Below are 27,978 nucleotides of genomic sequence, written 5' to 3' on the forward strand. Positions count from 1 at the left end.
CGCACCGCTTGTGGTCTGCCCGTCAGAAAGTTCAGTAATCTGTATGAACAGCATTCTCATATATGTGTCCCTCTGGAACAGGTGGGAGAGGGCAGTGTGGAGGGTGAGGGAGATGGCATCTGCAGTCGACCTATTTGACTTGTAGGCAAACTGAAGAGGGTCCAGAGAGTCAGGGAGGGAGGAGGTGATGAATGGTTGGACCAGCCGCTCAAAGCACTTCATGATGATGGAAGTGAGTGCTACTGGGCGGTAGTCGTTCAGGCAGAGGATTTTTGCAGGGACAACAGACTGGAGCAGTGACATGTTGAAGATTCTGTGAACACATCTGCCAGCTGATCTGCACAAACCTTGAGAGCTCGGCCAGGGATCCCATCAGGTCCAGGTGCCCTTCGTGTGTTGATCCGGTTGAGAGATTTCCACACGTCTGCCCTGGATATGACGGGGGGGCAGCGGTCCTCCTGGGCCTCTTCGATCTCAGCAGACGGGGAGTTACACTCAAAGCGTGCATAAAAAGTGTTCAGATCCTCTGGGAGAGATGCAGACACTACATCAGCACTGCTGGTTTTAGCTTTGTAGTCTGTGATGGTTCTCAGTCCGGTCCACATGTTTGAGTCCTTGTAATGGGACTCCACTTTGTCCCTGCAGAGTCTCTTAGCACTGCTAAAAGCACTCCGGAGCGCGTACCTAGATTTCCTGTATTCCTCCAGCTCCCCTGAGATGTAGGCAACAGTCCATGCTTTGAGTTTAGCATGGACGTCACCATTAATCCAGGGCTTCTGGTTTGGAAATGTTCGCACAGTAATCCTGGGTACGACGTCATCGATGCATTTGCGGATGTAGCAGATGACCGCGTCTGTGTACGTGTTGATGTCATGTTGATGTCACACGCACCAGTCCGTTGTGCTGAAGCAGTCCTGAAGAGCCGGTCCACCGCTGAATGGTCCGAGTCACCGGTCTGTCACCTATAGGAAGGCAGCAGCAGAACGGAAACGTGATCTGATATGCCGAATGGGGGGCGGGGGAGGGCCTTATACGCACCCCGGAAGGGAGTGTAAACACGGTCCAGCGTGTTCGTCTCGCGCGTCGGACAGCTGATGTGTTGGTAGTATCTCGGCAGGACTTTCCTCGTCTTGGCCTTGTTAAAATCCCCGGCCACGATAAACGCAGCCTCGGGCCGTGATGTCTATGTCCTGTCGATCACCGCATGCAGCTCGTCCAGTGCCTGGTTAGTGTCAGCGCTGGGCGGAATGTACACCGCTGTTATAATGAACGACCTAAACTCCCTAGGGATGTAATAAGGTCGGCATCTGATCATGAGGTGCTCCAGGTCCGGAGTACAGCCTGAAGAAATAATCCTCACATCAGAGCACCACAGATTATTCACCATGGAGCAGACTCCCTTGCTCTTACCTGAGTTTGTTGTCCGGTCCTTACGATGAATGGAGACCCCCTCTGGAACAGTGGAGTCCGGGATCAAGGGATCGAACTAAGTCTCCGTGAAAACCAACACGTTACAAAACTCGATGTCTCGTTGAAAAGCCATCCTGCTATGAAGTTCGTCCAGCTTGTCGTCAGGGGACTGCACATTAGCCGAAGATGGCTCGGTAGAGGAGGCCGGTTCTCACGTTTCCTCAGCCGGACCAGGACGCCGGCCAACGACCCTCGTTTCCTTCATCATCTCCTCCGTGTTCCAGGTACGGCAGGTAAACAGCGCCATGACAAGTCTCCTTTGTTTGTTGTTGGTGGCGGTGAAAAAGTATTTTTTAGCGTCAGCCCGATGGACAGAAGTTGTTCTCTATCATATATGATGACAGGGCTCGCTTTACCGGAGTGCACAATACAAAATAAAATAGAATAAATAACAACAAGATAGAAAAAAAGAGAAAAAAAGAGCAGAGCTGTGGGAGAGCGTGAGACACAGCAGCCTTCCTCTGCGCCGTCCTCCACATGTTAAGAGAGCGGCGTGTTTTCACTTCCTGTCTGATGAACCAATGAGCTCACGGTAAATTCAGATTAAGCTGGAGGCATTGACCCGGGCGTTTCCCACAATTCCTGTTGGAACAGAGGTAATTAGGAAATGACGAGAGGGGGTGTTCATTAATTTACAGTTTAAGGCCTGACAATGCTTGATAAGACACAGATTGGCACACACAGAGGTAATTGTATTAATTAATCGCTTTACAGTTAATCTGCAGGCGGAGTGGGTGCGGCTGGTCGAAAGTGATATGATCAAACTTTGCCTTAATGGTTTTCAGATGATTTTGCAAGTCGAGGCAAAGCGATTCGAGTTTGATACACACAACCGCAGAGTTTCTCTCCGCTCCGGTAAGAAATACACTCAGCTGACCTCTTATCTGGGGTTTGAAGCTCAAGTGCACTTGGTGATCTGCCAGGATCACGGACACGCTCATATCAGCAGGAGGAGAATTTACTGGAAACCATCAGGAACAATCTCAATCCTGTTTATTTCCCCACTAGATGGCAGTGATGTAACAACCAATGGAGCTGCCCATCAACTCTCTAATAACCTGTGACTTTTATGATTCCGCATATGAAAATATATGGTGCAACCACACGGCTCCAGCAGAGAGACGCCCTCTGGGCACAAAGGCCCGAGCTCTGCACCGATCGATCTGGACAATGTACCACGTCCTGTGACAGCAGAGTTATTGATTATTGAACAACAGATAATTGACTCAGTTTTGATAGTTAGTAAAGAGCTGGAATAATTTGATATATGTAGATAAAGGTCATAAAAGTATTTTAGACAAGGCTGCAAAAACTTACTATCCTAATACAAAATAGTTTGTCAACCATACTTAGTTCACACTTCCTTGGCTTCATTTGCTTCTAGGTCTCTCTCCCTGTGGTTTAATTCAATGGATTAAATAAAAGTGTCTCAGTCTTCTGCAGGTCATTTAGCTGCTAATGTTTTGCTCTGATCTTCTCCACACTCCAGTGTCGCCGGTTGTCAGGGTCCATCACACCGAGCCGGCTGACTACGGGGTGCGGACCATCCTCCACTGCAGCGTCTTTGGCTTCTACCCTCAGAAAGTGCAGATGAGCTGGCTGAGGGACGGGGTGGAGGTCTCCAGCGACGTATCGTCCACTGACGTCCTGGCCAACGAGGACTGGAGCTTCCAGGTCCAATCCTACCTGGAGCTGACGCCCAGGAGGGGGGAGAGGGTGAAAAAGTCTTCCCTCAGAGTAAGTATCCAGGATAGGAATGCAGCCATCTTACACTGATGACGTCATCTGGAGCCAGAGTCTGAGCAGGAGCAGTCGGGGGAAGAAGCCGAGGCCGATGAAACACGTGTTCGACCAATCGTGAGTGAGTCTCAGCTGTCAGTCATGACCTTACTCTCCTGTTTTGATAGCTTTCAGAGGCTGTTCACCTCGAGTGACTTTCACTTCTTATCTGACGGTAAAGTTGATCTCTGCATGTCCATGAAAAAGTGTGTTTCCAAAATTCCTCACTATCTCTTTCCTGGCCCTGCTCATTTAATCTTTGTATAGACTTTAATACATGTAATTTACGGGAGGCTGTTGGTCCTTGGTGGAGAAATGTCCTATTGAACCATTGATTCTCAGCTCTCTGGAGATGTGGAAATGTTAAATCCACATCAGATCCACTTCGTCTGCATCTCTGTAAATGATTCACGCTGATACGAGTTTTCTGTTCCGCCATCAACACGTAAACTATATAAGAGCTTTTTGAGGCAGAACCCCCTCCAGAACTCATCAGCTGGCTTTTCTCGTTGAAACCTTCCACTCAGTGCTGTCAACATGGAGAGTCTGCTCCGCGGCGTGCTGGCCATGTTGTTCTTGGGGTTGTTCCAGCAGGGAGCTGTTGTGGCCGACTGGCCGTACACATCTGTGCTGACTGTGACAAACGGACAGCGGTGGGGAACATGGAGGGGGCCCGAGATGTGTCCTGACCAGTACTTTGCAGTTGGCTTCATTACCAGGGTAAAGACACTGATTTCTAACATTTATCAGAGTTATTTCTTATTTAACTTAAATCTACTGATGCAAATAAAGCTACTTAAATCACTTTTGCCAAATCATAACTTATATATATAATTATTAATTTAGTTATTCAAAAATTTTTACCTTAAATGTAGAACTGAAGCTTTGTTTGTGTCTTTGTCATTTTCGTGGCTTTTGTTTTTCTTATCCTGAAGGTAAACTAGGAAACTTTTAAAAATATGAATACATCAGAGTTCCGACTGTGCAGCTTTTCATTGTTGTTGTTGTTCAAGTTGTTTCACAAAGTCACAGTAAGTAATGGAATTGTCCCTCTGACTCAAACTGGCTGCGAAGAGACACCTTCATTTCTATTATTCCAACATAATGGGACAAAAATCAATATAATAAGTAAATAAAAAAGGTAAAAGTTTGTTTTATGTGTTTGCAGTCATGAGGATTAACTGGTTCCTAACGAATGATCATAATAATCCGGATTATGTACTGAGAACAATTTACAACAACCGGAGATGCTTTTCAGAATCAGAATCAGAATCAGTTTTATTGGCCAAGTAAATTTTCAAAAACAAGGAATTTGACATATTAAAAAGTGGCTCTCTGTGTGCTTACGCAGAATACACAACACACTTCTTCACCAGCTCTGACCTGTGACATCATGTGCGCTTGTTGCTGGTTCAGCAATTAAACAAATAAAAACTGTTTTAATCCGATCTACTTCAGGGAACTGAACTCTGTTTCCTCAGGTGGAGGCCAAACAGAGCGGAGGTGACGACACGGCCATGAACGGGATCCGTCTCATCTGCACCTTATACGGGCACCGGACGCACATTGTGGAGTCTCACCCTGGCTTGTAAGTAAATAAAACCAAACATTGGTGCTGATAATAATGATCATAAAAAAGAGAAGTTATTTACAAAGATGTGACAGATTTCGAGAAATTATGACAACCAGTCAAGTTATTTGAAAACTCTACATAGAACTAATTAAATTTGCCTTTTCACAGGGAGTAGTTGTGAAATATATAAAATCTCATGTGACCCAGATGTAAATCCACTTGATTTTCAGTTGTAGCATGAAACAACATTATGTAAACTGCTCTGTCACATTTTGGTTTTCTTACTTTAATTTCTTTAAAATACAGCTGTCCCTTTGTGGAGAGCTGGTACACTGCTCAAAAAAATTAAAGGAACACTTTTTTATCAGGGTATGGCATGAATTCAATTGCACCTTTTTGAAAATTATCTGGTCCTTTAAGTAGCAGAGGGGGTTGTTAATCAGTTTCAGCTGCATTGGTGTTGATGGAATTAACAACAGGTGCACTAGAGGGGCAACAATGAGACGACCCCCAATACAGGAGTGGTTTTGCAATTTCTTAACCCTACAGAAGTTGCACAGATTGTCCAATCCTCCAGGATGGCACATCCATGCATGCCGTTGCAAGGAGATTTGATGTGTCTCCTAGCATAATCTCCAGAACATGGAGGAGATTCCAGGAGACAGGCAGTTACTCTAGGAGAGCTGGACAGGGCCGTAGAAGGTCCTCAACCCATCAGCAGGACCGATATCTGCTGCTTTGTGCAAGGAGGAACAGGTTGAGCACTGCGCGAGCCCTACAGAATGACCTCCAGCAGGCCACTGGTGTGAATGTCTCTGCCCAAACAGTCAGAAACAGACTTCATGAGGATGGCCTCAGGGCGCGACGTCCTGTAGTGTGCCCTGTGCTCACTGCCCAGCACCGTGGAGCTCGATTGGCATTTGCTATAGAACACCAGAATTGGCATGTCCGCCACTGGCGCCCTGTGCTTTTCACAGATGAGAGCAGGTTCACCCTGAGCACCTGTGATAGACGTGAAAGGGTCTGGAGAAGCCAAGGAGAACGCTATGCTGCCTGCAACATCGTTCAGCATGACCGGTTGGGTGGTGGGTCAGTGATGGTCTGGGGAGGCATATCCATGGAGGGACGCACAGACCTCTACAGGCTAGAGAACGGCAGTCTTACTGCCATTAGGTATCGGGATGAAATCCTTGAACCCATGGTCAGACCCTACGCTGGTGCAGTAGGTCCTGGGTTCCTCCTGATGCACGGTAATGCCCGGCCTCATTTGGCAAGGGTATGCAGGCAGTACCTGGAGGATGAAGAAATTGATGCAATTGAATGGCCCTCACGATCGCCTGACCTAAACCCGATAGAACACCTCTGGGACATTATGTTTTGGTCCATCAGACGCCGTCAGGTTGCTCCTCAGACTTTACAGGAGCTCACTGATGCCCTTAGACAGATCTGGGAGGACATCCCACAAAACACCATCCATTGTCTCATTAGGATGATGCTGCGACGTTGTCAAGCATGCAAACAAGCACGTGGGGGCCACACAAGATATTGAGAAGCATTTTGAGTTGCAGAAATTTAATTGTGGCAAAATGGACAAGTCTGCCACATCACTTTTTCACTATGATTTTCGGGGTGTCTATAAAATTTAGCCCTCTGTAGGCTGAAAACTTTCATTTCCATCAAAGATGTGGCATCCTTTTGTTCCTAAGACATTAAACTGTGTATATCAGTATAAATTCTAACATACTTTTTTTTCACAATGAGATCTGATGTGTTTTCAAAGTGTTCCTTTAATTTTTTTGAGCAGTGTATTTAGAAGCAGGGAATCTGATGTTGGACAGAAATGAACTTATCAGGAGAAACTCTTTATTTCTTTGAGTCACTTAGGTGTTTTTTATCATTGTATTTAATTATTCAGCTGGTCAGATCGTCTGTCTCAGTGGATCTAACCTGTCGGTCCTGTGAAGGTTAAATAAGAATAAGGTTTTCAAAATAGTTGTTTTGGAAGCAGCAGGAAGCTGGAGACAGTTTCCACATCATGGAAATCATAACATTATTTTCCCAGGATTTCGAGTTCAGGGTTCAGATGTTGAAACGTCTCGTCTTCGTGTTTCCGAACCAAACCTTGGCTCTTATTCAGATTTGATTCACTCTGCTGTGTTTCCTGCTCTCGTCTCCAGCTGGGGTGAATGGTCCAACCCTCAGTACTGCCCGGGTGGCGTGCTCACCTCTTTCCAGCTCCGCGTGGCGACCCTTCGGGGCATTTTTGCTGACGACACTGCCGTCAACAACATCAAGTTCCGCTGCAGCAACGGCCATGAGCTGGAGGGCAGCGGCCTGGACTGGGGGGGGTACGGCAGGTGGAGCCAGGATTGTGGCCATGGAGGAATCTGCGGCATCGAGACCAAGATGGAGGCCCGACAGGGGAAAGGGGACGACACCGCCCTCAACGACGTGCGCTTCATTTGCTGTGGCAGATCCCAGAAGGTAATTAAATTAAAGCCCGGGAAGAGCTGAGACTCAAAGTAATTACCTCTGCCAATGTTATAAAACTTGTAAATGGAATCGAGATAAAAGCTCAGTTTGGTTTAACAGCTGAAGGACGTTTTTGCCTTTATTCAAATGTTGTTTTGTTCATAATACTGTAACTCTGTTCTTTGCAGTTTCTGAATTTGTGCTTTATGTTTTGTTTTTTTCGACAGTGATTGACAGGTGATCAGTATGGTCCGTCCCTCCTCCCTTACCCTTAATTAAACAATGACAAATAATAAAGTGCTCATTTGAATTGCTGCTGTTTCTGTGACGTTTTTTCTCAGAACTTCAAGTCTCTGATTAGGTTTCATTCCCTTTTATTAAAAACACAAACACTGAGATCAGAGTTCAGCCGAAAATTAACTGATAGTTATTAATAATAAGCTTTCAAGAGAAAGTTTCAAGTGTCGGCTTCGGCAACAAAGACAAAAAGATGAAGGAGCCATTTTTACACCTTGTCGTCGCCTCCTCGCCTCATCAGCACGAGATTCAAGATTCAAGATTCAAGATTTTTATTATCAAATGCACAACAATAACATTAAGCAGTCAGTGGCAGTGGAATGCTTGGGTCACAGGCTCTCTTCTAGCAATGCTCAAATAATTACAACCTAAAAAATAAAATAGAAATAGTATAAAATAGAATGAAATAGAATATCAAAATTTAAATTAGAAAATAAAGTATAAATATATATAAAAACAGCTAAAGACAACAATAGTGCAACTTGTGCAATGGTGCAATTGTGCAAATATGTTACGGTGCTAGTTTGGTGGAGTTATTGCATTTCAGAGGAGTTTAAAAGTCTTATGGCCTGGGGGATGAAACTGTCTTTGAGTCTGGTGGTGCGGGCCCGGATGCTGCGGTACCTTTGGCCAGACAGAAGCAGGCAACAATGTTTATGGCTGGGGTGAAAGGGGTCTTTAATAATCCGACTGCTCTTCTTCCTGCACCGCTGGGTGTAGAGGTCCTCTATGGATGGTAGCGCCATCCTGATGATGTGCTGGGCAGACTTCACCATCCGCTGTAGAGCCTTACGGCTCAGGGCGGTGCAGCTGCCAAATCAGGCGGTGATGCAGCCAGTCAGGATGCTCTCTATTGTGCACCTGTAGAAATTGCAGAGAATCCTGGAGTTCATGTGGAGCCTCCGCAGCCTGCGTAGGAAGAAGAGCCGCTGTCTGGCCGTCTTCCTGACGGAGTCTGTGAGATGGGTCCAGGTCAGGTCATCAGTGATGTGGACCCCAAGGAACTTGAAGCTGCTGACTATCTCCACCGTGGTCCCGTTGATGGAGAGGGGGGCGTTTTCCACTCCTTGTCTCTTCCTGTAGTCCACGATCAGCTCCTTCGTTTTACTGACCCTCAGATGGAGGTAGTTGTCCTGGCACCAAGATGTCAAGGCTCTGACCTCCTCTCTGTAGGCCTTCTCATCGTCGCCGGTGATCAGCCCTATGACAGTGGTGTCATCAGCAAACTTAACGATGGTGTTGACAGGGAGTACAGGAGAGGACTGAGCACGCAGCCCTGGGGGGCACCGGTGTTGAGAGTCAGGGTGAAGGATGTGGTGCTGCCGATCTGCACCGCTTGTGGTCTGCCCGTCAGAAAGTTCAGTAATCTGTATGAACAGCATTCTCATATATGTGTCCCTCTGGAACAGGTGGGAGAGGGCAGTGTGGAGGGTGAGGGAGATGGCATCTGCAGTCGACCTATTTGACTTGTAGGCAAACTGAAGAGGGTCCAGAGAGTCAGGGAGGGAAGAGGTGATGAATGGTTGGACCAGCCGCTCAAAGCACTTCATGATGATGGAAGTGAGTGCTACTGGGCGGTAGTCGTTCAGGCAGAGGATTTTTGCAGGGACAACAGACTGGAGCAGTGACATGTTGAAGATTCTGTGAACACATCTGCCAGCTGATTTGCACAAACCTTGAGAGCTCGGCCAGGGATCCCATCAGGTCCAGGTGCCTTTCGTGTGTTGATCCGGTTGAGAGATTTCCACACGTCTGCCCTGGATATGACGGGGGGGGCAGCGGTCCTCCTGGGCCTCTTCGATCTCAGCAGACGGGGAGTTACACTCAAAGCGTGCATAAAAAGTGTTCAGATCCTCTGGGAGAGATGCAGACACTACATCAGCACTGCTGGTTTTAGCTTTGTAGTCTGTGATGGTTCTCAGTCCGGTCCACATGTTTGAGTCCTTGTAATGGGACTCCACTTTGTCCCTGCAGAGTGTCTGAGCACTGCTAAAAGCACTCCGGAGCGCGTACCTAGATTTCCTGTATTCCTCCAGCTCCCCTGAGATGTAGGCAACAGTCCATGCTTTGAGTTTAGCATGGACGTCACCATTAATCCAGGGCTTCTGGTTTGGAAATGTTCGCACAGTAATCCTGGGTACGACGTCATCGATGCATTTGCGGATGTAGGAGATGACCGCGTCTGTGTACGTGTTGATGTCATCATCCTGGAACACGCACCAGTCCGTTGTGCTGAAGCAGTCCTGAAGAGCCGGTCCACCGCTGAATGGTCCGAGTCACCGGTCTGTCACCTATAGGAAGGCAGCAGCAGAACGGAAACGTGGTCTGATATGCCGAATGGGGGGCGGGGGAGGGCCTTATACGCACGCCGGAAGGGAGTGTAAACACGGTCCAGCGTGTTCGTCTCGCGCGTCGGACAGCTGATGTGCTGGTAGTATCTCGGCAGGACTTTCCTCGTCTTGGCCTTGTTAAAATCCCCGGCCACGATAAACACAGCCTCGGGCCGTGATGTCTCTGTCCTGTCGATCACCGCATGCAGCTCGTCCAGTGCCTGGTTAGCGTCAGCGCTGGGCGGAATGTACACCGCTGTTATAATGAACAACGTAAACTCCCTAGGGATGTATAAGGTCAGCATCTGATCATGAGGTGCTCCAGGTCCGGAGTGCAGCCTGAAGAAATAATCCTCACATCAGAGCACCACAGATTATTCACCATGTAGCAGACTCCCTTGCTCTTACCTGAGTTTGTTGTCCGGTCCTTGCGATGAATGGAGACCCCCTCTGGAACAGTGGAGTCCGGGATCAAGGGATCGAACTAAGTCTCCGTGAAAACCAACACGTTACAAAACTTGATGTCCCGTTGAAGAGCCATCCTGCTATGAAGTTCGTCCAGCTTGTTGTCAGGGGACTGCACATTAGCCGAAGATGGCTCGGTAGAGGAGGCCGGTTCTCGTTTCCTGGGAGAAGCTGAGGCCGATGAAACACGTGTTCGACCAATCGTGAGTGAGTCTCAGCTGTCAGTCATAACCTTACTCTCCTGTTTTGATACCTTTCAGAGGCTGTTCACCTCGAGTGACTTTCACTTCTTATCTGACGGTAAAGTTGATCTCTGCATGTCCATGAAAAACAAACGTGTTTTTCCAAAATTCCTCTTTATCTCTTTCCTGGCCCTGCTCATTTAATCTTTGTATAGACTTTAATACATGTAATTTACGGGAGGCTGTTGGTCCTTGGTGGAGAAATGTCCTATTGACCCATTGATTCTCAGCTCTCTGGAGATGTGGAAATGTTAAATCCACATCAGATCCACTTCGTCTGCATCTCTGTAAATGATTCACGCTGATACGAGTTGTCTGTTCCTCGATCAACACGTAAACTATATAAGAGCTTTTTGAGGCCGAACCCCCTCCAGAACTCATCAGCTGGCTTTTCTCGTTGAAACCTTCCACTCACTCCTGTCAACATGGAGAGTCTGCTCCGCGCCATGGCCGTGCTGGCCGTGTTGTTCTTGGGGTTGTTCCAGCAGGGAGCTGTTGTGGCCGACCGGCCGTACACATCTGTGCTGACTGTGCCAAATGGACAGCAGTTTGGAACATGGAGGAGGCCTGAGATGTGTCCTGACCAGTACTTTGCAGTTGGCTTCAGCACCAGGGTAAAGACACTGATTTCTAACATTTATCAGAGTTATTTCTTATTTAACTTAAATCTACTGATGCAAATAAAGCTACTTAAATCACTTTTGCGAAATCATAACTTATATATATAATTATTAATTTAGTTATTCAACAAATTTTTACCTTAAATGTAGAAATTAAGCTTTGTTTGTGTTTTTATCATTTTCGTGGCTTTTGTTTTTCTTATCCTGAAGGTAAACTAGGAAACTTTTAAAAATATGAATACATCAGAGTTCCGACTGTGCAGCTTTTCATTGTTGTTGTTGTTCAAGTTGTTTCACAAAGTCACAGTAAGTAATGGAATTGTCCCTCTGACTCAAACTGGCTGTGAAGAGACACCTTCATTTCTATTATTCCAACATAATGGGACAAAAATCAATATAATAAGTAAATAAAAAAGGTAAAAGTTTGTTTTATTGTGTTTGCAGTCATGAGGATTAACTGGTTCCTTACGAATGATCATAATAATCCTGATTATGCACTGACAACAATTTACAACAACCGGAGATGATTTTCAGAATCAGAATCAGTTTTATTGGCCAAGTAAATTTTCAAAAACAAGGAATTTGACATATTAAAAAGTGGCTCTCTGTGTGCTTACGCAGAATACACAACACACTTCTTCACCAGCTCTGACCTGTGACATCATGTGCACTTGTTGCTGGTTCAGCAATTAAACAAATAAAAACTGTTTTAATCTGATCTACTTCAGGGAACTGAACTCTGTTTCCTCAGGTGGAGCCCAAACAGGGCGGAGGTGACGACACGGCCATGAACGGCATCCGCCTCATCTGCGGCAAAGACGGGGACCGGACGCACATTGTGGAGTCTCACCCTGGCTTGTAAGTAAATAAAACCAAACATTGGTGCTGATAACAATGATCATAAAATAGTTATTTACAAAGATGTGACAGATTCCGAGAAATTATGACAACCAGTCAAGTTATTAGAAAAATTTACATAGAACCAATTAAATTTGCCTTTTCACAGGGAGTAGTTGTGAAATATATAAAAACTCATGTGACCCAGATGTAAATCCACTTGATTTTCAGTTGTAGCATGAAACAACATTATGTAAACTGCTCTGTCACATTATGGTTTTCTTACTTTAACTTCTTTAAAATACAGCTGTCCCTGTGGAGAGCTGGTATTTAGCAGCAGAGAATCTGATGTTGGACAGAAATGAACTTATCAGTAGAAACTCTTTATTTCTTTGAGTCACTGAGGTGTTTTTTATCAATGTCTTTAATTATTCAGCTGGTCAGATCGTCTGTCTCGGTGGAACTAACCTGTCGGTCCTGTGAAGGTTTAATAAGAATAAGGTTTTCAAAAAAGGTGTTATGGAAGCAGCAGGAAGCTGGAGACAGTTTCCACATCATGGAAATCAAAACATTATTTTTCCAGGATTTCAAGTTCAGGGTTCAGATGTTGAAACGTCTCGTCTTCGTGTTTCCAAACCAAACCTTGGCTCTTATTCAGATTTGATTCACTCTGCTGTGTTTCCTGCTCTCGTCTCCAGCTGGGGTGAATGGTCCAACCCTCAGTACTGCCCGGGTGGCGTGCTCACCTGTTTCCAGCTCCGCGTGGCGACCCTTCAGGGCAACGATGACGACACCGCCGTCAACAACATCAAGTTCCGCTGCAGCAACGGCCATGAGCTGGAGGGCAGCGGCCTGGACTGGGGGGGGTACGGCAGGTGGAGCCAGGATTGTGTCAACGGAGGAATCTGCGGCATCGAGACCAAGGTGGAGGAACTCCAGGGGGAAGAGGATGACACCGCCCTAAACGACGTGCGCTTCCGTTGCTGTGCAAGAGCCCAGAAGGTAATTAAATTAAAGTCCATAAAGAGCTGAGACTCAAAGTAATTACCTCTGCCAATGTTATAAAACTTGTAAATGGAATCCAGATAAAAGCTCAGTTTGGTTTAACAGCTGAAGGACGTTTGTGCCTTTATTCAAATGTTGTTTTGTTCATAAACCTGTGACGCTGTTTCTGAATTTGTGCTTTATGTTTTATTTATCGACAGTGATTGACAGGTTAGCAGCATGGTCCGCTCACCTGTGATTGACAGGTGAGCAGCATGGTCCGCCCCTCCTCCCTCACCCTTAATTAAACAATGATTAATAATAAAGTGCTCATTTGAATCGCTACTGTTTCTGTGACGTTTTTCCTCAGAACTTCAAGTCTCTGATTAGGTTTCATTTCCTTCTCTTAAAAACAAAACACTGAGATCAGAGTTCAGCCGACAAATAACTGACAGTTATTAGTATTTAGCTTTCAAGAAAAAGTTTCAAGTGTCGGCTTCGGCAACAAAGACAAAAAGATGAAGGAGCCATTTTTATATTATGTCGTCGCCGCCTCACCTCATCAGCACGAGAGCGGTGTGTTTTCACTTCCTGTCTGATGAACCAATGAGCTCACAGTAAAGTTGGATTAAGCTGGAGGCACTGACAAGGGCGTTTCTAACAATTCCTGCTGGAACCGAGGTAATTAGGAAATGACAAGAGGGGGTATTAATTCATTTACAGTTTAAGACCTGAAAAAGACGGTGGTGCAGGATTTTAAAGGTCCTCAATAACATCTTCAAAAAAAATAGGCAGCTGGTGCAAAAACACTTAAACTGACTAATAATGATCAGTTGCACTGGTGTTCCAGTGACTATGATCTAATACTAATGGTCCACTAAACATTTCAGTGCTCGAAACCAACAGGAACAATATGAATCCTGTTTATTTCCCCACTAGATGGCAGTGCTGTAACAAGTGGAGCTGCCCATCACCTCTCTAAAAACCTGTGACTTTTCTGACTCCACACATGAAAATATAGAATATTGAATTCATGGAGGCAGTGAACTCTACATCAATCAGTCCAGAGATGTTGAACATCTGGTGCAACCACGCGGCTCCAGCAGAGAGACGCCCTCTGGGCACAAAGGCCCGAGCTCTGCACCGACTCGACCTGGACACTGTACCACGTCCTGTGACAGCAGAGTTATTGATTATTGAACAACAGATCATTTACTCAGTTTCGATGGCTAATAGTGAATGGAATAGTTAGAGGATTAATTGATTAGTGGCTCCGAAGAAATTTTAGAAATGTTGTCACATTTGAAGAAAAATAAACGTCAATTCCTGTTTTTGTCTTCTCAGATATTGATCTGTTACTTTGTCACAGAGACTCTAGAAAGACAGTCAAGTGAATATCTTGATCTTCAGTGTCTCCCTCTGTCTAAAGGGTATTTTTACCTCTGTGAAGGAGGTTATGCTTTCACCTACGTTTGTCAGTAGGATTACATAAAAGCGCATGAGTGAATTTCCACATAACTTGGAGTAAGGTAGACACATGGGCAAAGAAAGAACCCATAAAAGTTTGGGTCTGAACAAAGGTGGAAACATGGATTATTTTTTTCTACTCTGTGTAACATTGCAAGATATTTTGTAAAGACAATTTGTTTAACCAACTTCCTAGGCCATAATGCATCAATATTGACATTAATATTTAGGTGTTAAGCGTCTCAAAGTTTCATAAAGGTGTGGAGACAGCATCAATCTATTATGTTTTATCTGTACAGCCCACTTTCACAAATCTCAATTTGTCTCAGAACAAGGTGCAACATCATTCCTTTTATTTATCTCTAGTCTTTATTCACCTAAATGTTAAACATCCTCTGCTTCCAACTTTTCTCTTTTTTCCATCACTATAACTTTCTCTCATAGTTTTAATTTGAAGACATTGCTTCTGCATTTTTCAGTATTTCCTTTAAAATAATATTGATGTAACGTTTATGACTTGATTGATAATTTTGTTTTATTCCCTTGCTATATAAGTGTGAATAGCATGACTGTAAACAATCAATCAAATTGCATCCACCTCAGTCAGGGGCTCGTGCTGTGATTATCATCTTTGGTCTATAGGTGGAAGCAGTGAGTCATGTTAGAATCTCAGACACACGATGCTCTGCAGTGTTTTCGAGGTTGTCATTGAATCATAGGCCATGATTGCCTTGTGTTGTAAAGGAAGTTCCATCAGAATGTGAGATGTCAGGGAGGAACGAGACACCTGCAACATGAAGCGGAGCCTGATCCTGCTGCTGATGATCTGTTCTCCTAGAGCCAGTCAAGGTAAGCTTCTGCAGAAACACATTAATGTCAGGAGGCATCTAGAGTTTAGTTATTTAGGTGCACATGTCAGATACAAATGAAGAATACGAAAAAAGCCGTTTACTAGAGTGTGCCTGCAGCATTTCATGGAGAAGTAGGTATTTTGTTCACCTGCTTGTGTTTCGACTGGACCCAGAAACAATATTTTTCAAATACCTGTACTTTAGTTGAGTGTTTTTTCTCCTGAGTGCGAGACCCTCAGCGTCCGGAGGTCTGTCCGACTGCCTTGGTCGACCGGGGTCGAGCAGGCTGTACCGGTGATGATCCCTCCGCAGGTTCACCTTCAGAAACTTTCTTAAGAGGAGTTTCACTTCTTGTAGAGAGTACAGTTTGATCGTCTTCTCGGCGCTCCGCCAGGGCCGTGACCAACTCTGGCGGGGCCGATCCGAGTACCTCACTAAAGTAGAGATGTTTGTACAAAGGGCAGGGACTTAATCAACGTGAGCACATTCCCCATGTATTCCCTTTAGAATTATCCAGGTGCTCGTGCAGGAACTCGGTTCCGTTCAACATATTACTTTTCATTTCTTTAAAGAGAGGGACAGAGTTTCATGTGATGTCAGAGCTGTCATCATTCATTTCTACCAAGTGAAGCTTTTTGCTCACATGGTTGTTTACGCCTGACACAGGTCAAAACATGTCACTAACAAACACCTCAGGAGATTGGAAGTTTCAGTGTGTGGCAGCGTCTCCTTTTCCTTTTCATCCCTTTCACCACTTTTACCACAGCGTGTTTCTAATTGCAGTTTTTTTCCACACCAGTTCCCAAAGAAAAGAAACAACTGGCGATTCCCTGAAAGTTATCTTCACACACACGGGTCTTTTTTTCTAACGGCTTGTTAGGAGCAGAAAATACGGAAATTGATGCCGAGGTATTGTAAATCATTTGACTGGTGAAATGGGGAAAGAGCAGCAGGCTGTAATTTCAGAAGGCAGGTGACTGTTGAAATTGATTAGACGTTCTTTGTGATAGTCAGTGGGTTAAGAGACGGTGATGTCGGTTTATTCTTTACACCCACATGAAGCAGTCTGATTGTCGAGACATCAAACGCACTATTGGCTCCAGAATGAGCAACTTTAAATATAGAATTGATTACAGGGTTTGTGTCAGTCTTTTATTTTAACCTTTTTAAATGAGAGGGACAAGTTAAAGCATTCGGTCAACAACACTTTGTTTTCAAGGGTAAAGCATTAAACTAGTGCTGTCAAAAGATTAAAATATTTAATCGTGATTAATCGCATTTATGTCATAGTTAACTCAAAATTAATCGCAAATTTGGCAAGTGTCGGCCTACTTTGGAACAAATTAAACACAGAACTGTGTAGGGCTATTTGAGTCCTCCCCATATTTGTGGAAAATGTATGAAATAAGAAGTACCCTGTTTTTAAATAAATAAAAACATATAGCTGCAGCCTAGTAGCTTAAAAATATATATTTTAGTTGGCGAAATATTAAAACAAAAGCGAGAGCAGGTCAGACTGGAGGCGAGCACAGATACTGAAACTCGGTAGGAACCAACTGCAGCTTCTGCTCTGATCGAGAAGCTGAGGCGCTGATCTCTGATCAGCTGAGACCAGAGAAACTCTTTGTTTTCACTGTTTCCATAGTTAAGAAGCAGTCAGTCACTGAGCTCTGACCTCACTGTGTCTCTCTGAGCGAGTGCGTGGGGGCAGGGGGCGGGGCTATGGTGCGCTATCTGGAACCACACAAACACACACACAGACTCACACACACACTCGCCCGCTCTTTGTACTTAATGACGGCCTGATACGATGATGTTTTTAAAAATTATTGTGACTTAGTCAACCACCAACATGCAAAAGCGTGTTTCACCCGGCGAAAGCGTGAGAGTTGGCAGCTCTGCGTTAATCTCGCGATAAAAAAATTAACGGCGTTAAAATGGGTTTGCGTTAACGCCGTTAATAACGCGTTAAACTGACAGCACTACATTAAACTAAATATTCTTTCTTAGCTCCCCCCTCTTCCCACCATCACGCACATACACACACTGAACATAGCACATCCCCATGGACTCAAACAAGTTCGGTCTTGTGCTCTTTTGAAAGGTGACATTCTGAACTTTCCCCCGCAAAAAAAGTCACAATCACTTGAAGTGCTACTGGCATTGAGTAAAAGCAGTTGGCACACAGTGGAGTAGAAGGTTTTTATTTCCGCTTGAATATTTTTTAATAAACAGATGCCTGCAGATGACTCTAGCTTGGACTTATGAGCTGGAAAACACAATGGGACCCTAGCATGAAGCCTTGAATAGCCCAAGTTCAAATTTGATAACAATACCACAGAAAATGTATATTTGACAGATCTTTTCCTAAGGGCATGTCTAGGCGTTTTTCCACAAAGGCCATTTGGAGACTCCAAAGGACCCTTTGTAACCATGGTAGCCAACCATGCTAAATAGGCTAATTTTACACTCAAACGTTTATATAAAAGAAACAAAACAGCCACACAGTGAAACACCTCCTTTGAGTTCCTTTGGTGACCAGAGAGATCAGAGACATTGGCGCCATCTTTAATCAGCAGCTACTTCCTTTGAGTTCCTTTGGTGACCAGAGAGAACAGAGACATTGGCGCCATCTTTAATCCGCAGGTTACTTAACTGACCACTGAAGAGACACTTCTCAGTTTACTCAAACAGTTCAACATGACAACAAGTCAAGATAGCTCTACAAGTCAGACATCAGGAACACAACAACAACTCCATCTGTCAACAGCTGAGCGAATCATGATTCTAGACAAACGCTCCAAAAGCAACTTGCAGCCAAACTCAGTGAATGCAATGGCGGACCTCCTGCAACAATTCAAAGGCTCAAAGTCAAAGAATTTGAAGCTGTCGCTGGAGAACCAAGCTCTCAAGCAGGTACAGAGACGACTTAAGTCCAAGCTGCAGAAAAAGGACAGCATGTTGATAATGAAGGAGGATGTCGGCAGGGAAAGAGATAAAGTAATCGCTACTTTACAAAGTGAAAAGGTTGCGCTGGTCAATAAGAATGATGAGCTCACGGCAAAACTGAAGACCGCACAGAATCAGAACCGTGATTGCAAGACTGCCTGTAACCTCAGAGTCGACTACCTTGAGGGTCTGATATGGAAGGGTCAGTCGGAGAATTCCATCTGCTTTAAAAGAACCAAGGAGCTGGAGAGCCTGGTTGAAGCCAAAGAGAAGAAGTGGCTCAACGTGCAGGAGAACTTGCAAAATAATGTTGAGCTCACGGAAAAACTGAGGGCCATGCAGACTCAGATTCATCAGCTTGAGTCTGACACAGTCCTTAAAGTCAACACTCTGGAGGATCAGCTCAGGAGTGAGCAGGTGGAGAAAGAGACCTGCCTTCAAAAGATCAAAGAGCTGAACAGTCCGGTTGAAACCACAGAGAAAAAGTGGCTCAACGTGCAGGAGGACTTGCAAAAGAATGTTGAGCTCAGGGCAAAAATGTGCACCGCACAGACTCTGATCGACGATTGCAAGGCTGCCTGTAACCTCAACACCGACTACATCAAAGGTCTGGTATTGCGGGTTTCCGTCTTCTCTGAAAGAGTCAAGGAGCTTGAGAGTCTGGTTGAAACCTCAGACCTTAAAGTCAACACTCTGGAGGCTCAGCTCAGGAGTGAGCAGGTGGAGAAAGAGACCTGCCTTCAAAGAACCAAGGAGCTGGAGAGTCTGGTTGAAACCACAGTGAAACCACCCAATGTTCAGAAGATGGAGGAGGATATTAAGTTCCTCATCGTGAAGTCTATTAAGCTTCAGGTAAGTGACATCAGCTCAGTTTTGTTTGAACAATAACTTGTTGGCTTGTGAGTTTGTTTCAGATTTAGAGGTTTGGAGTGAAAATAATGAAACACATGTCATCTCTGTCTTTTCAGGAGCTGGCTCTCATGTCAGACAGCGACAAAGCCAAAAGAAGGGAGGAAGAAAGAAAAGTTCAGAAGAAGCAGGAGAAGATCGAGAAAGATAAAAGAGAGATGGAGCAGAAAGACAAGAAGCATCAGGAGAAGAAGAAGCAGCAGAAGATTGCAAAAGAATTAATAGAGAAGCTGAGAGTGAGAAGATAAAAGCTGAGCTTCCCTGCTAAATTTCTATTGTATCTGCTTGTAGGTTAAAGAAAAAAAAGGAACTGCACACATATACCAAGCTTCATTAATAATTGACTAATCTAAACCTATGATTCAATTTTAGGACTTCAGAAACGTCATAAAGATATTGTCATTGTCTTAATATAGAAAATATATTGTTTTATGTGATTTTAAACACTATTAGTTACCGTACAGCGGTAAACATACCTGAAACCCCATGTAAACTAGATCCAGACTTTTATTTGGATCTGCATGGAATTTGCATAGATTCTTTGATAGTTAATAATATGTCTGAATTTCTAAATCAATATTCATACACAATTAACTGAGGAATCAATGGAATTGTTGAAAAGTGTTCAATCTCACAATGTTAAAGACACGGAATTCGTTTTTTTTAAATGTTTTTTTCTCTGACTCATAACATCTTTCCACTTAAAGTCATTGAAATCTGTCAAATATCTTTTTTGCTGTGAACAAATAAACGAATGCAGAAGAAAACAAAACCTTGTCGAAGGTCATTAAACATCTTCTCTCACTTTAACATTGTGTAAACAACATCGTGATCCAACATATTACTTTTCATTTCTTTAAAGAGAGGGACAGAGCTGTCATCATTCATTTCTACCAAGTGAAGCTTTTTGCTCACATGGTTGTTTACGCCTGACACAGGTCAAAACGTGTCACTTACAAACACCTCAGGAGATTGGAAGTTTCAGTGTGTGGCAGCGTCTCCTTTTCCTTTTCATCCCTTTCACCACTTTTACCTCAACGTGTTTCTAATTGCAGTTTTTTTCCACACCAGTTCCCAAAGAAAAGAAACAACTGGCGATTCCCTGAAAGTTATCTTCACACACACGGGTCTTTTTTTCTAACGGCTTGTTAGGAGCAGAAAATAAGGAAATTGATGCCGAGGTATTGTAAATCATTTGACTGGTGAAATGGGGAAAGAGCAGCAGGCTGTAATTTCAGAAGGCAGGTGACTGTTGAAATTGATTAGACGTTCTTTGTGATAGTCAGTGGGTTAAGAGACGGTGATGTCGGTTTATTCTTTACACCCACATGAAGCAGTCTGATTGTCGAGACATCAAACACACTATTGGCACCAGAATGAGCAACTTTAAATATTATAGAATTGATTACAGGGTTTGTGTCAGTCTTTTATTTTAACCTTTTTAAATGAGAGGGACAAGTTAAAGCATTCGGTCAACAACACTTTGTTTTCAAGGGTAAAGCATTAAACTAGTGCTGTCAAAAGATTAAAACATTTAATTGTGATTAATCGCATTTATGTCATAGTTAACTCAAAATTAATCGCAAATTTGGCAAGTGTCGGTCTACTTTTGAACAAATTAAACACAGAACTGTGTAGGGCTATTTGAGTCCTCCCCATATTTGTGGAAAATGTATGAAATAAGAAGTACCCTGTTTTTAAATAAATAAAGACATATAGCTGCAGCCTAGTAGCTTAAAAATATATATTTTAGTTGGCGAAATATTAAAACAAAAGCGAGAGCAGGTCAGACTGGAGGCGAGCACAGATACTGAAACTCGGTAGGAACCAACTGCAGCTTCTGCTCTGATCAAAACTGAGGCGCTGATCTCTGATCAGCTGAGACCAGAGAAACTCTTTGTTTTCACTGTTTCCATAGTTAAGAAGCAGTCAGTCACTGAGCTCTGACCTCACTGTGTCTCTCTGAGCGAGTGCGTGGGGGCAGGGGGCGGGGCTATGGTGCGCTATCTGGAACCACACAAACACACATTCAGACTCACACACACACTCGCCCGCTCCTTGTACTTAATGACGGCCTGATACGATGATGTTTTTAAAAATTATTGTGACTTAGTCAACCACCAACATGCAAAAGCGTGTTTCACCCGGCGAAAGCGTGAGAGTTGGCAGCTCTGCGTTAATCTCGCGATAAAAAAACTGACGGCGTTAAAATGGGTTTGCGTTAACGCCGTTAATAACGCGTTAAACTGACAGCACTACATGAAACTAAATATTCTTTCTTAGCTCCCCCCTCTTCCCACCATCACGCACATACACACACTGAACATAGCACATTCCCATGGACTCAAACAAGTATGGTCTTGTGCTCTTTTGAAAGGTAACATTCTGAACTTTCCCCCCCCAAAAAAGTCACAATCACTTGAATATGTTTAAATAAACAGATGCCTGCATATGACTCTAGCTTGGACTTATGAGCTGGAAAACACAATGGGACCCTAGCATGAAGCCTTGAATAGCCCAAGTTCAAATTTGATAACAAAACCACAGAAAATGTATATTTGACAGATCTTTTCCTAGGGGCATGTCTAGGCTTTTTCCACAAAGGCCATTTGGAGACTCCAAAGGACCCTTTGTAACCATGGTAACCAACCAGGCTAAATAGGCTAATTTTACACTCAAACGTTTATATAAAAGAAACAAAACAGCCACACAGTGAAACACCTCCTTTGAGTTCCTTTGGTGACCAGAGAGATCAGAGAAATTGGCGCCATCTTTAATCAGCAGCTACTTCCTTTGAGTTCCTTTGGTGACCAGAGAGAACAGAGACATTGGCGCCATCTTTAATCCGCAGGTTACTTAACTGACCACTGAAGAGACACTTCTCAGTTTACTCAAACAGTTCAACATGACAACAAGTCAAGATAGCTCTACAAGTCAGACATCAGGAACACAACAACAACTCCATCTGACAACAGCTGAGCGAATCATGATTCTAGACAACCGCTCCAAAAGCAACTTGCAGCCAAACTCAGTGAATGCAATGGCGGACCTCCTGCAACAATTCAAAGGCTCAAAGTCAAAGAATTTGAAGCTGTCGCTGGAGAACCAAGCTCTAAAGCAGGTACAGAGACGACTTAAGTCCAAGCTGCAGAAAAAGGACAGCATGTTGATAATGAAGGAGGATGTCGGCAGGGAAAGAGATAAAGTAATCGCTACTTTACAAAGTGAAAAGGTTGCGCTGGTCAATAAGAATGATGAGCTCACGGCAAAACTGAAGACCGCACAGAATCAGAACCGTGATTGCAAGACTGCCTGTAACCTCAGAGTCGACTACCTTGAGGGTCTGATATGGAAGGGTCAGTCGGAGAATTCCATCTGCTTTAAAAGAACCAAGGAGCTGGAGAGCCTGGTTGAAGCCAAAGAGAAGAAGTGGCTCAACGTGCAGGAGAACTTGCAAAATAATGTTGAGCTCACGGAAAAACTGAGGGCCATGCAGACTCAGATTCATCAGCCTGAGTCTGACACAGTCCTTAAAGTCAACACTCTGGAGGATCAGCTCAGGAGTGAGCAGGTGGAGAAAGAGACCTGCCTTCAAAAGATCAAAGAGCTGAACAGTCCGGTTGAAACCACAGAGAAAAAGTGGCTCAACGTGCAGGAGGACTTGCAAAAGAATGTTGAGCTCAGGGCAAAAATGTGCACCGCACAGACTCTGATCGACGATTGCAAGGCTGCCTGTAACCTCAACACCGACTACATCAAAGGTCTGGTATTGCGGGTTTCCGTCTTCTCTGAAAGAGTCAAGGAGCTTGAGAGTCTGGTTGAAACCTCAGACCTTAAAGTCAACACTCTGGAGGCTCAGCTCAGGAGCGAGCAGGTGGAGAAAGAGACCTGCCTTCAAAGAACCAAGGAGCTGGAGAGTCTGGTTGAAACCACAGTGAAACCACCCAATGTTCAGAAGATGGAGGAGGATATTAAGTTCCTCATCGTGAAGTCTATTAAGCTTCAGGTAAGTGACATCAGCTCAGTTTTGTTTGAACAATAACTTGTTGGCTTGTGAGTTTTTTTCAGATTTAGAGGTTTGGAGTGAAAATAATGAAACACATGTCATCTCTGTCTTTTCAGGAGCTGGCTCTCATGTCAGACAGCGACAAAGCCAAAAGAAGGGAGGAAGAAAGAAAAGTTCAGAAGAAGCAGGAGAAGATCGAGAAAGATAAAAGAGAGATGGAGCTGAAAGACAAGAAGCATCAGGAGAAGAAGAAGCAGCAGAAGATAGCAAAAGAATTAATAGAGAAGCTGAGAGTGAAAAGATAAAAGCTGAGCTTCCCTGCTAAATTTCTATTGTATCTGCTTGTAGGTTAAAGAAAAAAGAAGGAACTGCACACATATACCAAGCTTCATTAATAATTGACTAATCTAAACCTATGATTCAATTTTAGGACTTCAGAAACGTCATAAAGATATTGTCATTGTCTTAATATAGAAAATATATGGTTTTATGTGATTTTAAACACTATTAGTTACCGTACAGCGGTAAACATACCTGAAACCCCATGTAAACTAGATCCAGACTTTTATTTGGATCTGCATGGAATTTGCACACATTCATCGATAGTTGATAATATGTCTGAATTTCTAAATCAATATTCATACACAATTTACTGAGGAATCAATGGAATTGTTGAAAAGTGTTCAATCTCACAATGTTAAAGACACGGAATTCTTTTTTTTTAAATGTTTTTTTGTCTGACTCATAACATCTTTCCACTTAAAGTCATTGAAATCTGTCAAATATCTTTTTTGCTGTGAACAAATAAACAAATGCAGAAGAAAACAAAACCTTGTCGAAGGTCATTAAACATCTTCTCTCACTTTAACATTGTGTAAACAACATCGTGATCCAACATATTACTTTTCATTTCTTTAAAGAGAGGGACAGAGCTGTCATCATTCATTTCTACCAAGTAAAGCTTTTTGCTCACATGGTTGTTTACGCCTGACACAGGTCAAAACATGTCACTAACAAACACCTCAGGAGATTGGAAGTTTCAGTGTGTGGCATCGTCTCCTTTTCCTTTTCATCCCTTTCACCACTTTTACCTCAGCGTGTTTCTAATTGCAGTTTTTTTCCACACCAGTTCCCAAAGAAAAGAAACAACTGGCGATTCCCTAAAAGTTATCTTCACACACACGGGTCTTTTTTTCTAACGGCTTGTTAGGAGCAGAAAATAAGGAAATTGATGCCGAGGTATTGTAAATCATTTGACTGGTGAAATGGGGAAAGAGCAGCAGGCTGTAATTTCAGAAGGCAGGTGACTGTTGAAATTGATTAGACGTTCTTTGTGATAGTCAGTGGGTTAAGAGACGGTGATGTCGGTTTATTCTTTACACCCACATGAAGCAGTCTGATTGTCGAGACATCAAACGCACTATTGGCTCCAGAATGAGCAACTTTAAATATAGAATTGATTACAGGGTTTGTGTCAGTCTTTTATTTTAACCTTTTTAAATGAGAGGGACAAGTTAAAGCATTCGGTCAACAACACTTTGTTTTCAAGGGTAAAGCATTAAACTAGTGCTGTCAAAAGATTAAAATATTTAATCGTGATTAATCGCATTTATGTCATAGTTAACTCAAAATTAATCGCAAATTTGGCAAGTGTCGGTCTACTTTGGAACAAATTAAACACAGAACTGTGTAGGGCTATTTGAGTCCTCCCCATATTTGTGGAAAATGTATGAAATAAGAAGTACCCTGTTTTTAAATAAATAAAAACATATAGCTACAGCCTAGTAGCTTAAAAATATATATTTTAGTTGGCGAAATATTAAAACAAAAGCGAGAGCAGGTCAGACTGGAGGCGAGCACAGATACTGAAACTCGGTAGGAACCAACTGCAGCTTCTGCTCTGATCGAGAAGCTGAGGCACTGATCTCTGATCAGCTGAGACCAGAGAAACTCTTTGTTTTCACTGTTTCCATAGTTAAGAAGCAGTCAGTCACTGAGCTCTGACCTCACTGTGTCTCTCTGAGCGAGTGCGTGGGGGCAGGGGGCGGGGCTATGGTGCGCTATCTGGAACCACACAAACACACACACAGACTCACACACACACTCGCCCGCTCCTTGTACTTAATGACGGCCTGATACGATGATGTTTTTAAAAATTATTGTGACTTAGTCAACCACCAACATGCAAAAGCGTGTTTCACCCGGCGAAAGCGTGAGAGTTGGCAGCTCTGCGTTAATCTCGCGATAAAAAAATTAACGGCGTTAAAATGGGTTTGCGTTAACGCCGTTAATAACGCGTTAAACTGACAGCACTACATGAAACTAAATATTCTTTCTTAGCTCCCCCCTCTTCCCACCATCACGCACATACACACACTGAACATAGCACATCCCCATGGACTCAAACAAGTTTGGTCTTGTGCTCTTTTGAAAGGTAACATTCTGAACTTTCCCCCGCAAAAAAAGTCACAATCACTTGAAGTGCTACTGGCATTGAGTAAAAGCAGTTGGCACACAGTGAAGTAGAAGGTTTTTATTTCCGCTTGAATATTTTTTAATAAACAGATGCCTGCAGATGACTCTAGCTTGGACTTATGAGCTGGAAAACACATTGGAACCCTTGCATGAAGCCTTGAATAGCCCGTTCAAATTTGATAACAATACCACAGAAAATGTATATTTGACAGATCTTTTCCTAAGGGCATGTCTAGGCGTTTTCCACAAAGGCCATTTGGAGACTCCAAAGGACCCTTTGTAACCATGGTAGCCAACCATGCTAAATAGGCTAATTTTACACTCAAACGTTTATATAAAAGAAACAAAACAGCCACACAGTGAAACACCTCCTTTGAGTTCCTTTGGTGACCAGAGAGATCAGAGACATTGGCGCCATCTTTAATCAGCAGCCTACTGCCTTTGAGTTCCTTTGGTGACCAGAGAGAACAGAGACATTGGCGCCATCTTTAATCCGCAGGTTACTTAACTGACCACTGAAGAGACACTTCTCAGTTTACTCAAACAGTTCAACATGACAACAAGTCAAGATAGCTCTACAAGTCAGACATCAGGAACACAACGACAACTCCATCTGTCAACAGCTGAGCGAATCATGATTCTAGACAACCGCAGCAAAAGCAACTTGCAGCCAAACTCAGTGAATGCAATGGCGGACCTCCTGCAACAATTCAAAGGCTCAAAGTCAAAGAATTTGAAGCTGTCGCTGGAGAACCAAGCTCTCAAGCAGGTACAGAGACGACTTAAGTCCAAGCTGAAGAAAAAGGACAGCATGTTGATAATGAAGGAGGATGTCGGCAGGGAAAGAGATAAAGTAATCGCTACTTTACAAAGTGAAAAGGTTGCGCTGGTCAATAAGAATGATGAGCTCATGGCAAAACTGAAGACCGCACAGAATCAGAACCGTGATTGCAAGACTGCCTGTAACCTCAGAGTCGACTACCTTGAGGGTCTGATATGGAAGGGTCAGTCGGAGAATTCCATCTGCTTTAAAAGAACCAAGGAGCTGGAGAGCCTGGTTGAAGCCAAAGAGAAGAAGTGGCTCAACATGCAGGAGAACTTGCAAAATAATGTTGAGCTCACGGAAAAACTGAGGGCCATGCAGACTCAGATTCATCAGCTTGAGTCTGACACAGTCCTTAAAGTCAACACTCTGGAGGATCAGCTCAGGAGTGAGCAGGTGGAGAAAGAGACCTGCCTTCAAAAGATCAAAGAGCTGAACAGTCCGGTTGAAACCACAGAGAAGAAGTGGCTCAATGTGCAGGAGGACTTGCAAAAGAATGTTGAGCTCAGGGCAAAAATGTGCACCGCACAGACTCTGATCGACGATTGCAAGGCTGCCTGTAACCTCAACACCGACTACATCAAAGGTCTGGTATTGCGGGTTTCCGTCTGCTCTGAAAGAGTCAAGGAGCTTGAGAGTCTGGTTGAAACCTCAGACCTTAAAGTCAACACTCTGGAGGCTCAGCTCAGGAGCGAGCAGGTGGAGAAAGAGACCTGCCTTCAAAGAACCAAGGAGCTGGAGAGTCTGGTTGAAACCACAGTGAAACCACCCAATGTTCAGAAGATGGAGGAGGATATTAAGTTCCTCATCGTGAAGTCTATTAAGCTTCAGGTAAGTGACATCAGCTCAGTTTTGTTTGAACAATAACTTGTTGGCTTGTGAGTTTGTTTCAGATTTAGAGGTTTGGAGTGAAAATAATGAAACACATGTCATCTCTGTCTTTTCAGGAGCTGGCTCTCATGTCAGACAGCGACAAAGCCAAAAGAAGGGAGGAAGAAAGAAAAGTTCAGAAGAAGCAGGAGAAGATCGAGAAAGATAAAAGAGAGATGGAGCTGAAAGACAAGAAGCATCAGGAGAAGAAGAAGCAGCAGAAGATTGCAAAAGAATTAATAGAGAAGCTGAGAGTGAGAAGATAAAAGCTGAGCTTCCCTGCTAAATTTCTATTGTATCTGCTTGTAGGTTAAAGAAAAAAAAGGAACTGCACACATATACCAAGCTTCATTAATAATTGACTAATCTAAACCTATGATTCAATTTTAGGACTTCAGAAACGTCATAAAGATATTGTCATTGTCTTAATATAGAAAATATATTGTTTTATGTGATTTTAAACACGATTAGTTACCGTACAGCGGTAAACATACCTGAAACCCCATGTAAACTAGATCCAGACTTTTATTTGGATCTGCATGGAATTTGCACAGATTAA

The 27,978-nt window shown here is 43.6% G+C and overlaps 4 protein-coding genes across 5 annotated transcripts; all 4 read left to right on the forward strand.

Annotated features, from left to right (window-relative positions):
• Positions 1–3,538: 3,538 nt before the first annotated feature.
• Positions 3,539–13,412, forward strand: LOC133965000 (vitelline membrane outer layer protein 1 homolog). 2 transcript variants are annotated; one of them, XM_062399359.1, is made up of 6 exons: positions 3,539–3,969; positions 4,731–4,837; positions 7,000–7,306; positions 12,000–12,106; positions 12,784–13,087; positions 13,291–13,412. In XM_062399359.1, exons 1-6 carry the CDS (start codon positions 3,787–3,789, stop codon positions 13,291–13,293), a joined length of 1,011 nt encoding a protein of 336 aa, XP_062255343.1. In that variant the 5' UTR covers positions 3,539–3,786; the 3' UTR covers positions 13,294–13,412. The 2 variants fall into 2 exon arrangements, with proteins under 2 accessions (XP_062255343.1, XP_062255344.1); XM_062399360.1 differs by lacking the exons at positions 3,539–3,969; positions 4,731–4,837; positions 7,000–7,306 and adding an exon at positions 10,907–11,242.
• Positions 13,413–17,191: 3,779 nt separating this feature from the next.
• LOC133964997 (golgin subfamily A member 6-like protein 6) lies at positions 17,192–20,129 on the forward strand. The gene is made up of 2 exons (XM_062399357.1): positions 17,192–19,188; positions 19,305–20,129. The coding sequence occupies exons 1-2, from the start codon at positions 18,088–18,090 to the stop codon at positions 19,491–19,493; spliced, it is 1,290 nt and encodes a 429-aa protein (XP_062255341.1). The 5' UTR covers positions 17,192–18,087; the 3' UTR covers positions 19,494–20,129.
• A 1,170-nt stretch (positions 20,130–21,299) lies between these two features.
• On the forward strand, positions 21,300–24,073 carry LOC133965042 (golgin subfamily A member 6-like protein 25). Its single transcript, XM_062399420.1, has 2 exons — positions 21,300–23,251; positions 23,368–24,073. Exons 1-2 carry the CDS (start codon positions 22,151–22,153, stop codon positions 23,554–23,556), a joined length of 1,290 nt encoding a protein of 429 aa, XP_062255404.1. The 5' UTR covers positions 21,300–22,150; the 3' UTR covers positions 23,557–24,073.
• Positions 24,074–25,070: 997 nt separating this feature from the next.
• Positions 25,071–27,876, forward strand: LOC133964440 (golgin subfamily A member 6-like protein 25). Its single transcript, XM_062398518.1, has 2 exons — positions 25,071–27,380; positions 27,497–27,876. The coding sequence occupies exons 1-2, from the start codon at positions 26,280–26,282 to the stop codon at positions 27,683–27,685; spliced, it is 1,290 nt and encodes a 429-aa protein (XP_062254502.1). The 5' UTR covers positions 25,071–26,279; the 3' UTR covers positions 27,686–27,876.
• Positions 27,877–27,978: the final 102 nt, after the last annotated feature.

This window comes from Platichthys flesus, chromosome 11 (genome assembly GCF_949316205.1).
Source record: "Platichthys flesus chromosome 11, fPlaFle2.1, whole genome shotgun sequence".
Taxonomy (NCBI): domain Eukaryota; kingdom Metazoa; phylum Chordata; class Actinopteri; order Pleuronectiformes; family Pleuronectidae; genus Platichthys; species Platichthys flesus.

Coding starts and splice junctions, on each gene's coding strand:
- LOC133965000 (XM_062399359.1), top strand. CDS start 3,787: ATGGAGAGTCTGCTCCGCGGCGTGCTGGCCATGTTGTTCTTGGGGTTG. Junction 3,970..4,730: donor CAGTTGGCTTCATTACCAGG/GTAAAGACACTG, acceptor CTGTTTCCTCAG/GTGGAGGCCAAACAGAGCGG. Junction 7,307..11,999: donor GCTGTGGCAGATCCCAGAAG/GTAATTAAATTA, acceptor CTGTTTCCTCAG/GTGGAGCCCAAACAGGGCGG.
- LOC133964997 (XM_062399357.1), top strand. CDS start 18,088: ATGACAACAAGTCAAGATAGCTCTACAAGTCAGACATCAGGAACACAA. Junction 19,189..19,304: donor TGAAGTCTATTAAGCTTCAG/GTAAGTGACATC, acceptor CTGTCTTTTCAG/GAGCTGGCTCTCATGTCAGA.
- LOC133965042 (XM_062399420.1), top strand. CDS start 22,151: ATGACAACAAGTCAAGATAGCTCTACAAGTCAGACATCAGGAACACAA. Junction 23,252..23,367: donor TGAAGTCTATTAAGCTTCAG/GTAAGTGACATC, acceptor CTGTCTTTTCAG/GAGCTGGCTCTCATGTCAGA.
- LOC133964440 (XM_062398518.1), top strand. CDS start 26,280: ATGACAACAAGTCAAGATAGCTCTACAAGTCAGACATCAGGAACACAA. Junction 27,381..27,496: donor TGAAGTCTATTAAGCTTCAG/GTAAGTGACATC, acceptor CTGTCTTTTCAG/GAGCTGGCTCTCATGTCAGA.